Source organism: Pistacia vera, unplaced genomic scaffold (assembly GCF_008641045.1).
Source record: "Pistacia vera cultivar Batoury unplaced genomic scaffold, PisVer_v2 Contig64, whole genome shotgun sequence".
Classification (NCBI taxonomy): domain Eukaryota; kingdom Viridiplantae; phylum Streptophyta; class Magnoliopsida; order Sapindales; family Anacardiaceae; genus Pistacia; species Pistacia vera.
The window spans coordinates 112604-126386 of record NW_022196490.1 but is presented as its reverse complement, the minus strand read 5'-3'; the positions used below and the strand labels follow the sequence as shown (position 1 = coordinate 126386).

The window sequence follows — 13783 nt, the reverse complement described above, 5'->3', positions numbered from 1 at the left end:
GGTCGAACATCCCGAACAAAGCAAGTGCTACCAAATACCCTAGGTTCAAGAGGAAATAATGCTTTGTTAGGAAAAAGAATACTGTACGGGGTCTCACCATGAAGGACAGAAGACGGCATGCGATTAATCAAAAAACAGGCAGTGGAAACGGCATCAGCCCATAATGGTTTAGGAACATTCATTTAGAATAATAAGGCTCTAGCAGTTTCAAGAAGATATATGTTTTTCCATTCTGCTATTCTTTTTTGAGATGGAGTATCAACACATGAAGTTTGATGAAGAATGTCATTCTGAGTCATGTAATTTTGAAAAGAAACTGATAGATATTCTTTTGCATTATCACTGCGCAATGTATAAACAGAAACATTGAATTGAGTTTTAATCTCAGTACAAAAACCACATAATTAAGAAAACAAATCAAAATGATTTTTCATTAAGAATAACCAAGTCATACGAGAGTAATCATCCACAAATGTAACAAAATATCTAAAACCAGTTTTAGACAGAACTGGACAGGGACCTTAAACATCAGAGTAAACTAACACAAATGGAGAATTAGCCCTTTTATTGACTCTAGGACTAAAACTGACACGATGATGTTTAGCAAACTGACATGACTCACACTCTAATGTAGACACTTTATTAAACTGCGGACACAATCTCTTCAGTAAAGGAAGAGATGGATGGCCCAAACAACAATGTGCTTGAAACGGGGATGCAACACTAGAACAAGCGAGAGGTGTAGATTTTGGTCTGTCGAGAATGTATAAACCTCCAGATTCATGTCTTTTACCAATAATCTTCTTCGTTGTAAGATCCTGAAACAAGCAATAATCGGGAAAGAATAAAACACAACAGTTAAGAGCACGAGTAAGTTGGCTAACAGAAATCAAATGGAAAGAAAAATCTGGTAAATGTAAGACATTTGACAAGGGAAGCTGTGGAGTAAGGGTAACTGTGCCAGACCCAAGAACGTACGATAGTGACCCATCTGCTAAAGTCACATTCGAAAGGGTTTTTGATTGATAAGTAGCAAAGAGACTGGGATTACCTGACATGTGATCTGTTGCAGCAGAGTCAATGGCGAATTTGGAGGATGAGGAAATGAGACATATATTTGGCTTACCTGAGTCAGTCATAGCCGTGACAAGAGTAGGTGAAGCCTTTAATGATTCCTGGTACAATGAAAACTTGGCAAATTCATCTGCAGAGATAAAAAATGACTGATCCGAAGTATCATTGGTGGATGCAACATGGTCAGAGGGATTTCTTCTATTTCTGTTCTGAAGCTTTCTACAATCACGCTTCATGTGTCCTGGCTTATGGCAATAGTGACACAATTCCTCCCATATTACTATTTGACCATCCTCCTTTGTTGCCACCTCCAAATTGTGATCACCCAGATTCATAGTCATTCTTTTGACTGACAAGAGCACTACTAAACTGAACCGATGGGGTACCTTCTGTGCGAAGTACCCTACTAAAGACATCTTACAATGAAGAGATCTCTGGACTGGCTAGAACCTGAGACTTAGCAGTCTCAAATTCAGAAGGAAGACCTGCAAGAAAACTCATGACTGCCATTTCCTCCCGTTGTTTTTGTTGAACTTTGACATCAACACTGAAGGGTAACAACATGTTCAACACTTCATAAGCCTTTTTAAACTCCATAAAATAAGCTGTAAGATACTTATCTTGTTTCTCTGCACGGTAGAATGTCTTACACACTTCATAAATATGAGAAACATTCCCTTTTCTAGAATACAGAAACTCTAAATAATTCATCAGTTCTTTAATAAACTCACAATGATTAATTAGGCCAAGTACCTTACCGTCAATGGAGTTCCGTATTTGTAGAATCAACCAAGCATCATCCCGGAGCCATGTCTTTTTCGAATCATCCTCAGATGGATCATCAGTCATATGATCATCTTTATCAATACTCCGCAAATACAGTATAATAGTTTTACGTCAATCACGGTAATTAGTTATACCGATAAGCTTATGTTCTGTAATTTTCGACATCGTCGGTATCATTTCCATCACTGGCTTTGTATCAGACATGTCTTAAACAGATGATAATCCCAATGCACACCAACAAACAGTTAAAACAAAGCAAACTAACTAAATTTCAGTGACACACCAAATCAATCAACAGTCACCACCAACCAGAGGCCACAGCAAGCAAAAAACCAATAACCAAACGAAAACAAAGTGCCGAAAGATCACAACTAAGTCCTCAGAAATATCCAAACAAAGAACAGTAGTGAACCAGTAAGAGATTACCCAATCCAACACAAAAATGTGATGTACAAGTACCGACAAAGCAGACGAAGAGAATCGGAGGAGAAGTCAGCTGTGCACGTGCTCTCACGCACCGGCGCATGTTACATTTCACCAGAGTTTCGGGTGGCGCATGCATCTCACGCGCGGTGATTCTGATGGCCGGAACTCAGGGTTTTGCTGATCGGAGGCTTCTGAATCTCCCTTGGGTGGCAGTGTTGAACAAATCTCAACCTAAACAGGTTTTCCCAATTTGAAACCCAAACCCTAATTTCCCAATTTTGAGACCCAAACCCTAATTTCTTTTCTGGCTCTGATACCATGTAAGATAAACGTAATGAATGTTCACCACTTCTCATTCATAGCTTAAAAGGATACATATTTATATACATTTGTAGTGTTCTAAACTAGGTAGGTGATCAATCTAAATTAGGATAGAAGTGATCCTTATAATCAAGGATTTTAATGTGATTCCTATCATCTAGGAAGTCAATACATCTGTAACAGTATGCAAACTTTGTCGTTCTCCGTATGGTTTGAAACAGTCTCCTTGTGTCTGGTTTGGACGATTCAGTACTATTATCCAAGAGTTTGGTATGATTCGATGCAAGTCTGATCATTCTGTCTTTTATAAACATACATCACCAGGGCAATGTACCTATCTGGTTGTCTATGTTGATGATATTGTCATTACAGGAAGTGATCAAGATGGTATTGAACAATTGAAGAAGCATTTATTCAGACACTTTCAGACTAAAGATTTAGGACTTCTTAAATACTTTATTGCTATAGAAGTTGCTCAGTCCAAATCTGGTATGGTTATCTCTCAAAGAAAGTATGCACTAGATATTGTTGAAGAGACAGGAATGTCAGATTACAAACCAATTGACTCTCCTATGGATCCTAATTTAAAACTCTCACCTAAACAAGGGGAGTTGTTGGCTGATCCTAGAAGATACCAAAGACTAGTTGATAAACTTAATTATCTCACTATTATACAACCTGATATTTTCTTTTCTGTTAGTGTTGTAAGTCAGTTCCTATAGTCTCAATGTGATAGTCATTGGATTTTAAGGTATATAAAGGGTTCACCAGGCAAAGGCTTGTTATATGAGAACAAGGGTAATTCGCATATTGTTAAATATTTTGATGCTAATTGGGCAGGGTCTCCATCTGATAGACATTCTACTTCGGGTTTTTGTGTTCTTATTAGAGGAAACCTAGTGACTTGAAAAAGTAAGAAGCAAGTTGTTGTTGCCTGATCAACTGCAGATGCTGAATATTGTGCAATGGCCTTAGCTACTTGAGAGCTTCTTTGGTTAAAGCAACTAATCCAAGAGTTGAAATTTATAGAAGTGTCACAAATGAAGTTACTCTGTGATAATCAAGCTGCTCTCTATATTGCCTCTAATCCAGTATTTCATGAGAGGACTAAGCACATAGAAATTTATTGTCATTTTATTTAGAAAAAGTTTTATCTGGATGTATTACCACTAGTCATATCAGTTCTAACGACCAGTTAGCAGACATCCTCACTAAATCTCTCAAAAGTTCGCGCATTGATTTTATCTGTTGCAAGCTTGATGCATATGACTTATATGCTCCAGCTTGAGGCAGAGTGTTGAAGTGTATAATTCTATATTAGGATATTAAGATTGTAATCAATTTATATTATGATATTAGGATTGTAATCAATTTATATTATGATATTAGGATTGTAATCAATATATATTAAGACAAAATATGTAGCATAGGAAGTTAGATTATTCATTTCCTAAATTAGATTCTTTGCTTCCTAGATTAGTTTTTTATTTTCCTATATATTGATCTATTATTTTTTATCAATATACAAGTAATAAAAACACACTATTTAGTTCTCTCTGATTTTCACACGTCTCTATTCTTTCCACTGCCAGGTTCCAAAACCTAAACCTCTCAAATTTCTACCCAAAGGAAGGGCCAAATGCTTCAACATCGAGGAGCCAACTTCAACCAATTGATTTTGTGAAAGGGATCAAGTTTTGCCAGTAATTTGCTATAGATTCCTACTATCAAAGAAATAAAATAAAAAGCAACTGTTTATGAGCAGAGGAATGAAGCCATCAATAAAGGGTCGCATTCTGCTTTTTATCTTCAAACTGTCTGGGAAATTCAGCCAAAATTTAGAAGGGAAGAAGACATATGTACACGTGGATGGGATGCATTCCAAATGATAATTACTGACCTGCATTAAGAAGAGTACATCCTAGCAATGAAAGCTCAACCAAGTTTGCAAAGTGTTGTATCAAAATAACCAAATCATCATTGGTCATCCAAGGAGTTACCCGATCAAGCCTCAATTTTCTCAGGTTTGGTAGAGAAAACTTGAAGCTTGATATGGACATATCACCAAGACAGTAGCACAAAGATAAAGCTCGCAACTGCTTCAAGGATGTCATGATTCTATCCATGATAGAATCAGATATCACCTGTAAAGAGAGCAGAAGCTCAACATATTTAATTTGAATGACTAAACAATATGATAGTAAACAACATCTAACAGAAAAAGGTAAACACATACAGGAACTGCAGAGGTCACCTCTAAACAGTCTCACCAAGAAAATAAATCCACATTTCATATTTTATTTGCTATTGCAAATGTTAAAATTATCTTATAATTTCTTTGTTCTAAGGATTTAGAAAAAGTGAAAATGGAATCTTAAACAAATAAAAATCATCAAGAAGACAACTCAACCCTCATCTCAATAAATATGTGAGATGCCAAAAGGCAACATATTGCTGGCTGATGGGAGCTAGCACCATCAATTACTTGAAGCTGCCCTTGAAAAATTAGATAGCACGGGGAGGACTAACCAACTCCCTCATTAATGCTATATGAGGCCAAAAACACCTCATATCCGCTCAGCAATTGTGTGGACACTGCAGTATACTTAAAAAATTAAATTTTGCCTCTCCCTAACATCTCAACCTTTTAGAATTTGGTTAACAAAATTTCCAACAAGTGGTGTTAAAGTGGGGAAACAAGTTCACGACTCAAACCAGGGCTAAGGGGAGATCGGTGGCTCATGACCACTAGTATCACCCTAACACTTGAAGCATCTCCGAAAAATAAAGCATGGGAAGGGCTAACCACCTCCACCTGTCGACATAGATGGACCCAGGATTGACCCTCTGAACTTTGCTAATTTTTTGACAAGTTATACCAATTGAACCCCTACTATAAATAAATATTATCAAACCCTAGCCTATTTTGACAGGTTGTGTCTCTATGAAAAATAAAAATGTATTTGATGGTATTGATAATGAGTTGTGATATAACACTTCCAAAATATGAGTACTTGTAAAGAACAATTAGTTACAAAGAACATTATAAATGAATACCAATATTTGGTCCTTGTTATTGAAAAAAAAAAATTTATTCTATTATAGCTATAAATTTAACCCTCGGTATTGGATTTCTGACACCATCTGTATCGTCTATACTATACAGGTAAAACCATGTAGCCCTTCATGTTTGCTTGTCGCTTAGTGTGGGTTCTACACTATCCTAAAGAATTAAATTTTGGCTCTAACTCAAAACCAATTATTTCATAAGAGAAACAAAAAGGCATGATATTTTTGTAGCTTCAAAAATATACTAGAAGTTTCCCACAATGAGCAGTCTCAAAGAGATATCTACGTATGTCAAATTGTTTCAATCATGCGAGAACTTATCATATGTTTATAAAATGTGACTCCGAGACAGAATGCTGCAAACATTTAGTTTAACACTCAAACTCAAAAATTAGAACTTTAATTAATGGAAAAAAAAATCTAAAAGCTCTAAGTTTTGGGACAAGTTCTAGCAGATAAAGGCAAGCCAACCAAAGCATGAAGATGAGTAGCAATGAAAATACCAGAAAGAAAAACCAATGCATGCCATCGAGATGGATTCATCATACATCTGGTAGATCTAGTGGTTTCAAGTTTCAAACAATTCTTCATTAGCTTGAGAACATGGAAGCACATAATTTTGTAGAGTCAATATCAAAGACCAAGTTTAGTTGACCATTTGATTGGGGCAAATAAAAACTCCAAAAGATATCCAAGATAGAGGTTAACAACCAAATTACAAAGTTACCCCTCAAAAGATTTGAAAAACGCTAAAGCTAAATTAGCTATTTCATCTCCTTTGTGAAAGTAGTTATGCAGATTACCTTTCATTAAGAACAATCAATGGATAGCAATTATTAGAAGTTTATACGGTATTCAACCAAATGGATGGAACTCCATAGCTATATATTTCAAATCTAAAAGGAGCTCTTTGAAATCCATTTCAAATAAGCTTCGTTCTTTGATCAATTTTATTGAATTAGAGTTTGGAAATGAGATAACATCTGCTTTTAGTTAGATAATTGGCTAGACGAAGAATGCTTGCAAGATCAATATCTAAACCTTTTCAGATTATGCATTAACAGCTTTACCATTATCCATGATTCCTTGATCATTTCTCAATCAAATTGGAAATAAAATTTAACTTCAAGAAGAATTTGAATTAGAAAAATCTTAAGAGTACTCAACTCTTATAGGGTTGATTGACAATGTGTACATGCTGAGACTTAAGGATGATAGGATATCATGGAAGCTTGATTCCTCAGTCTGCTACACTTATAAATCTTATTTTGAAAATTTGTGTGAAGAAACTTCCAATGAAGATTTCAAGCAATTCAATATGATGTAGAAGGCTCATGTTCCCCGAAATTTAAAATCTTTGGTTTTATAGTGGCTTTGGGAAAAGTCAGCAAAGCAGAAGTTATTCAAAAGGCACCCAACACTTTCCCTTCTTGGTGTGTTAGCGGCAAAAAGGATTAATAGACAATAGATCATCTCTTTTTCCATCGGACAAAAGCTTCACTCTTATTGTAACGCTTAAGAAATGGCCATACTCCCTTGGGGTATTCTGAGATCCTATTCTTCTACTCTAGCTGAACATTATTTTGTACTTAGTAAAGGAAAGAAGGCCAAGACGCTTTGAAAATGTGAGGTGCTAATTTTTTTGGGTTCATTTAGCATGAAGAAATAACAGGACTTCTGAAGATGCAAAGGGAGAAAATTCTGGTTTGCTGTGGGATAAAGTGGTTTTTCTTTTTTTTTTTCCTTTTTTTTTTTTTTTTTTCCACTTAATGTTTGACTCGATTTCAAACACTTCAACTATTCGTACTTTATTCATTTCAAAGAAAATGGGATCTTAGGCTGATTCAGTCTTAATTTTGGGTCAAGATTTGGGGTTGTTTTCATTGCATAGCTCCACTTCAGTCAAATTTCTTTCTGCATAGCCTATAAGGAAATATTCATGACATTTTTTATGTAGTTTTTGTTCTCCAAAGGTGATCCGACTTCTTCAATAGATACCTGATCCACTAGTGTATTTCTCTCTTTCATTAATGAATAAAATTACTTACTCTTTCCTATAAATTTTAAATTAACAAATAAGAGTTAGCTTTCCTCAATCTCCCATGGCAATAAACAACCTTCCAATATGCTTGCATATAGGTTCAAAGTCATAAGGATCTACAAGGTGAGCATAATGATTTCACAAACTTCTATTATTAAACAGTGATCCAAAACTGGAAGGAAGGGTAGATTTTAACCTTCTATATTGCATATATATGAGAAAAGTCATAGGGCATAATATTGGCATTACCCACAAAGTATCTCATATTTATAAGTAATACCTGAAAATGAAGAATAACGAACTCTAGCATAGGACAAGTTGTAGGCAGCAGTCTCAGTGCATCTTCACCCAATGTTCCACCCAAACCCACAGCTATTGACTTAAGTGAAATAATTGCAGGTTTCAGAGCTTCCAGCGAGAAATTAGAGAAACCCCATCCCAAAGCAATGCCTTCTAATTTGCATGTCCTGCCTAATTCAAAAAACAGATCCTTACATGGATGTGAGAAAGAAAATTCTGTCCCTCCAATGTAACTTCCCTGTTGAAACAAATATTTACATCCTCTTGCATGTAAATGCTTCAAACCAGAATTCCCACGAATAATATGAGCTAAAGCAGCTCCAGATATCTGCAATTGTGCAAGCACAATTTAATTTTGTTAGAAAAAATTAAATTATTCACGACTACAGCATACACATTATAGATGAATTCACGACTACAGCATACACCTTAGATGAATGACAATAACAAGGACATTCCACTTTATGCATTTTTCATTTGCCTAATATTGTCGAACACCAAGACCACTTCATCTAAACCCACAAACAAATCCATCTGAAACTTTTAAGTATCTTATCAAATATCATTCATAATTGATTAGATAGATCACTAACACATAGCAAAAACATTTGCGGCAAAATGGAGCAATATTTCACAACTTATACAAGCACGAAATAATCATTTATTTATTTTTTTTAAATCCAATATAAACCTGGTTAACTCTTATTTTAACAAATGAATGTAACCATTAAATTAGACACTTCTTCCACAAGTTAAAATGTAATTGTTCAGAACAGCTATTTAGAAGAATTTACCTGTTTCAAGGCCAAGGCAAATAATAAAAAGTTGTGTTAAAAATGCAAGGGTAGATAAAATTTTCATTGACCATCGTTTGTTACGTTTTTGCTCTTTGAAGGTTCAAACTGGTTAATATCTAAACATTAAAAAGGGAGCAATTTTTTACACATTTGACACTGTCCTTAAGTCTCTTAGGTAAATAGGCACCAAGTTCCAAAAATCCGATGACTAACCATAGTATTAGAAACATCAAGCAACTCCAAGGAAGACCCTGAGAAATTATAAAGTGCTTCATCTACAAGGTGAGTGTCACTCAAGCAAAGACTCTTCAACATTGCTGTTTGACTCATGAGCTCTATGAGAGATGTTTCGTCAACACCTGAAAAAATATGACTGGTCAAATATTTAGTTTCAATTACATCTTATGTGTTATGACTGCTCAATCAATTTTTAAAAACCAAGAAGCATAATAAGAAAGAGCAGCAATCATAAAACTGCAAAAGCTTTTTCAGAAACTCTTTGACTACAGCAGTCTATGAGACAAGTATTCTTATAAAAGCTCCCTGTTCAGTCAAGGTGGTTGTGAAAAACTGAGAACTAATTGTAATTATTATTATATGTATTCATAAATTATAAATCAATATATAGGAAAATAAAGAACTAATCTATGAAACAAATAATTTAATCTAGGAAATGAATAATCTAACTTCCTATTTTACATATTTGTTCTTAATATATACTAATTACAATCCTAATATCCTATTATAGATTTATACACTTAATCATGCAATATCTGTAAGATTTTACATGATTATCTACAACACTCTCCCTCAAGATAGAGCATAGATATTAATGATGCCCAGCTTGTTACAAATATAATCAATCCGAACCCCATTCAAAGCTTTAGTGAAAACATCTCCTAGTTGCTCTTCAGTCTTACATATCCTGTAGAGATTAAACCTTGCTGTATTTTCTCACGAACGAAATGACAGTCAATTTCAATGTGCTTAGTTCGTTCATGAAATACGGGATTAGAAGCCATATGAAGAACGGCTTGGCTATCACACCACAATTTCGCTAGCAAAGATGCCATAAGACCAACTTCAGTCAAAAACTTATATATCCATATTACTTCACACACAGGCTAGGTCATAACCCTATATTCCGATTCTGCACTAGACCGGGACACAACAGTTTGCTTCTTACTTTTCCATGAGACCAAATTTCCATCAACAAAAACACATTAGCCCGTAGTGGATCTCCTATCTATCTTGGAACCCGCCCAATCTGCATCAGAGAAGCACTCAATATTATTATGTCCATGATTTTCGTACAAAATACCACGTCCTGGAACTCCTTTCAGATAACGCAGAATCTGCTCTAACACTGCCGAATGGTCAACCGTAGGAGAAGACATGATTTGACTTACTACACTGACAGAGTATGCAATATCAGGCGAGTGACTGTTAGATAGTTCAACTTTTCAACCAGTCTTCTATACCTCTCAGGATCTTCAAACAGTTCACCATCTTTGGTAAGTTGCGAATTAGGAAACATTGGCGTACTGCATGGCTTAACTCCCAATTTTTCTGTCTCAGTTAATAAGTCAAATACATATTTCCTTTGAGAGAGGAAGATGCCTTTCTAGCTCTTGTTACCTCAACCCCCAAGAAATACTTCAACACTCCTAAATCTTTTGTATGAAACTAGGTGTGAAGAAAGGACTTAAGTAATGAAATCCCTACAGTGTCACTCCAAGTGATGATAATGTCGTCAACATATACGGCAAGAAGAATAATGTCAACTGCCGATTGTTTGAAAAAGACTGAATGATCAGACTTGCTCTTTGTAATTTCGAACTTTTCAACTACCTGACTGAACTTTCCAAACCAAGCACGTGGACTATATTTCAAACCATATAACGATTTGCAAAGATGACAAGCTTTCCCATACTCTCCCTAAGCAACAAACCCAAGTGGTTGCTCCATACAGACTTCTTCCTGAAGGTCACCATGTAAAAAGACATTTTTTATGTCCAACTGATGTAATGGCCAAGAATGAGTAGCCGCCATGGAGATAAATAAGCAAACAGAAGTCAATTTAGCCACAAGGGAAAAAGTGTCAGAATAATCCACTCCATAAGTTTGAACATAGCCTTTAGCTACAAGACGAGCTTTAAGCCTAGCCACTGACCCATCAAGATTTACTTTAACAGGAAACACCCATTTGCATCCAATAGGTCTCTTTCTAATAGGTAAGTCAACCAAGGTCTAGGTACCATTAACATCTAAAGCATTCATCTCTTATATCATAGCATCACGCCAGCCATGATGAGATAAGGCTTCATGAACAGTTGTAGGAAGTGAGACAAGAGTCTAGTGATGCCACAAAAGAAGAAGAAGAAGATGATAGGTGATCATAAGAAACAAATGAAGAGATAGGATAAGTACACTGACGTTTACATTTCCAAAGAGCAATAGGAAGATCAAGATCACTCAAGGCTGGATCCAACGACGAAGAGTCATGGGCAGGACATGAATTCTGAGGGTCTTCCTGACGAGGAACATAGGTATCGAGATCACTGGAGACTGGATCTGACGACGAAGGGACTGGTACAGGAGGTTCCTGTCAACGAGAATAGACAATGCGAATTGGAGGTAGTGGACAGACAGGAGGTGGTGCCAGAAGGAACAGTAGGTGGGGAAGCCTCAGGTGTAGGAGTAACCGATAGGGATGTGGCAGTGTAGATTAGTAAGTCATCGTCCTCCCCCTGACTTTTATAGGTAGACGAAGTAGGAAAAAAATGGGTGTTTTCTAAGAAAGTAACATCAGGTGACACCAGATATCTATTAAGACTAGGACAATAGCATCGATGTCCCTTCTAAAGACAAGAATAACCTAGAAAAACACATTTAAGAGATTTGGGATCTAACTTGGTTACCTGGGGTTAAACATCACGAACAAAACAAGTACTACCAAATATCTTTGGTGCAATAGGAAACAAAGGTTTAAACGAGAAGAGGACACTACAAGGAGTGGAACCATTCAGAATAGATGAAGGCGTGCGTTTAATTAAAAAACAGGTTGTGGAAACTGCATCGGCCCAAAACTGTTTAAGAATTTGCATTTGAAATAATAGGGCTCAAGCAGTTTCAAGAAGTTGCCTATTTTTGCTCTCCGTACTCCATTTTGGGACGGTGTGTCAACACAAGAGGATTGATGAAGAATGACATGTTGACTCATATAAGACTGAAAAGAACTCAAAAATATTATTTGGCATTATCGCTTCTTAATGTCTAGACATAAGTATTAAATTGAGTTTTAACTTTAGCACAAAAGATAGAAAAATGAAAGAACAATTCAGAACAATTTTTCATTAAATAAAGTCAAGTTACACGAGAGTTGTCATCAACAAAGGTAACAAAATATTTAAATCCAGGTTTAGACATAATAGAACACGGACCCCAAACATCTGAATGAACTAATTCAAAAGGGACACTAACCCGTTTATTGACTCTTGGACTTGAAGGAAGACGATGGTGTTTGGTAAATTAACATGACTCAAAATCTAACAAAGATAAATTATTAAAATGAGGACATAATTTCTTTAACAATGGTAAAAAAGGATATCATAACCGAAAATGAGCCTCAAAAGGGATCAAAATACTAGAACATGAAATGGTTCTAGGCACCTGTGTGTCAAGGATGTAGAGTCAGTAAATCACACAAGATGACACCACAAATATAACCAAAGACAAAGAAGGTGCAAATAGCAGACCCAAAAAATTTACACAAATCTTTCTCAAGTTGACTCAAGTCACTGTTTTATCAAGCAAATATCAAAGACTTGAAAGTTGCCACCGCTATAATGTTGCAGAACAAAAATACTATATCCACCGAACAATTGCACTAAACAATTGCACCGGAACACGTAGAGGCCGCCACATTGGACAATTGAATACTGACATAAATGGAATGGACCCCCGTCCATATAATATGGACGGGAGTCCATGTAAGTGAACGGCCGTCCATATTTGATGAACGGCCGTTCACTAGAAAAAAATTTAATAACGTGTCTAGTGTGAGTCACGGGACACGTAGGTCGGTACAAGATTTCAGTGTAAAAACCCTGGTGTCCGTAGCATTGTTGTAATCAGAAACTATTTCCAAGGTCTTTTCTACAGAATTCAAAGTTTTATTTTTTGATTTGGCAATTAATATCCCCAAGTAGGAAAACTACCAGGTGTCTTGAACATCAAAGGAAAATACTTCAAAGGACATAAAAGAAATTTCTCCTCGCTTTCATCCATTGTCACAAGGCTTTGAATTATAGAAAAATTTAAATACAATAAAGGTTCAATCTCAACAAATTTGTAAAATGGAGAAAGTGAAAGTAAGGAAATACTCACCCTTGCAGCAACCCATATGCAGTTTTTGAAGATTAGATGCCCTCTTTCCAAAATGACCAGTAGAATTACCAAATTTAGGAGCAGCAGAGCAAAGAGCCAGAATTGAATTCATACCAAAAGAAGTATCACAAACTACAATAGAATGAAGTTCAATACACCTGCATATGACATTTGATATGCCAACATCTGTTACTGCAATACACCCTTTAATGTTCAGGTAACCTAAAGAAACACAGTATTTTGAGATAAACTCCAGATCCGAATCTGACATAAAAGTTAAAAAAAAAGGTTAGTAGAATGGTTGATGGCTGAAGCCATAATAAGCTCATATGCATGGAGAAAACAAGAGTTTAGTAATATGAATGCAAACATGCAATGAATGTAAAAAGGCACTAAATTGGAGCTTCCATTTTAATCCATCAAAGATTGTACAGAAGAGTGGGTAGTTAAATATCATAATAAAAATTATATCCATAAATCATTCTATTTCACCAAAGTAGCTCATACAAGAGTATATCCCATTCCACAAAAATACCCAGGATAGAAATAATAAGGTGCACTGCTTTTAAATCCTTACCTT

General features: G+C 35.7%; 1 protein-coding gene and 1 pseudogene across 7 annotated transcripts in view; both read right to left on the bottom strand.

The window, feature by feature from the left end:
* The window catches only part of LOC116111487 (BTB/POZ domain-containing protein FBL11), a 43520-nt gene that overhangs the window by 18865 nt on the left and 10872 nt on the right, over positions 1 to 13783 (bottom strand). For 6 of the 7 annotated variants that reach the window (XR_004125079.1, XM_031397663.1, XM_031397664.1 and 3 more), the window contains 4 exons: positions 13204 to 13467; positions 9028 to 9173; positions 7998 to 8345; positions 4508 to 4751 (listed from right to left, as the gene is read on the bottom strand). Coding sequence is in view for 6 of the 7 variants with exons in the window: in XM_031397663.1 (XP_031253523.1) it covers positions 4508 to 4751; positions 7998 to 8345; positions 9028 to 9173; positions 13204 to 13467 (1002 nt within the window). In the remaining variant the exon portion in view is untranslated. Of the gene's footprint in view, positions 1 to 447; positions 819 to 4507; positions 4752 to 7997; positions 8346 to 9027; positions 9174 to 13203; positions 13468 to 13783 lie in introns of those variants that run through there. The other variant, XM_031397665.1, reaches the window with a different exon arrangement.
* Positions 827 to 3941, bottom strand: LOC116111490 (annotated as a pseudogene).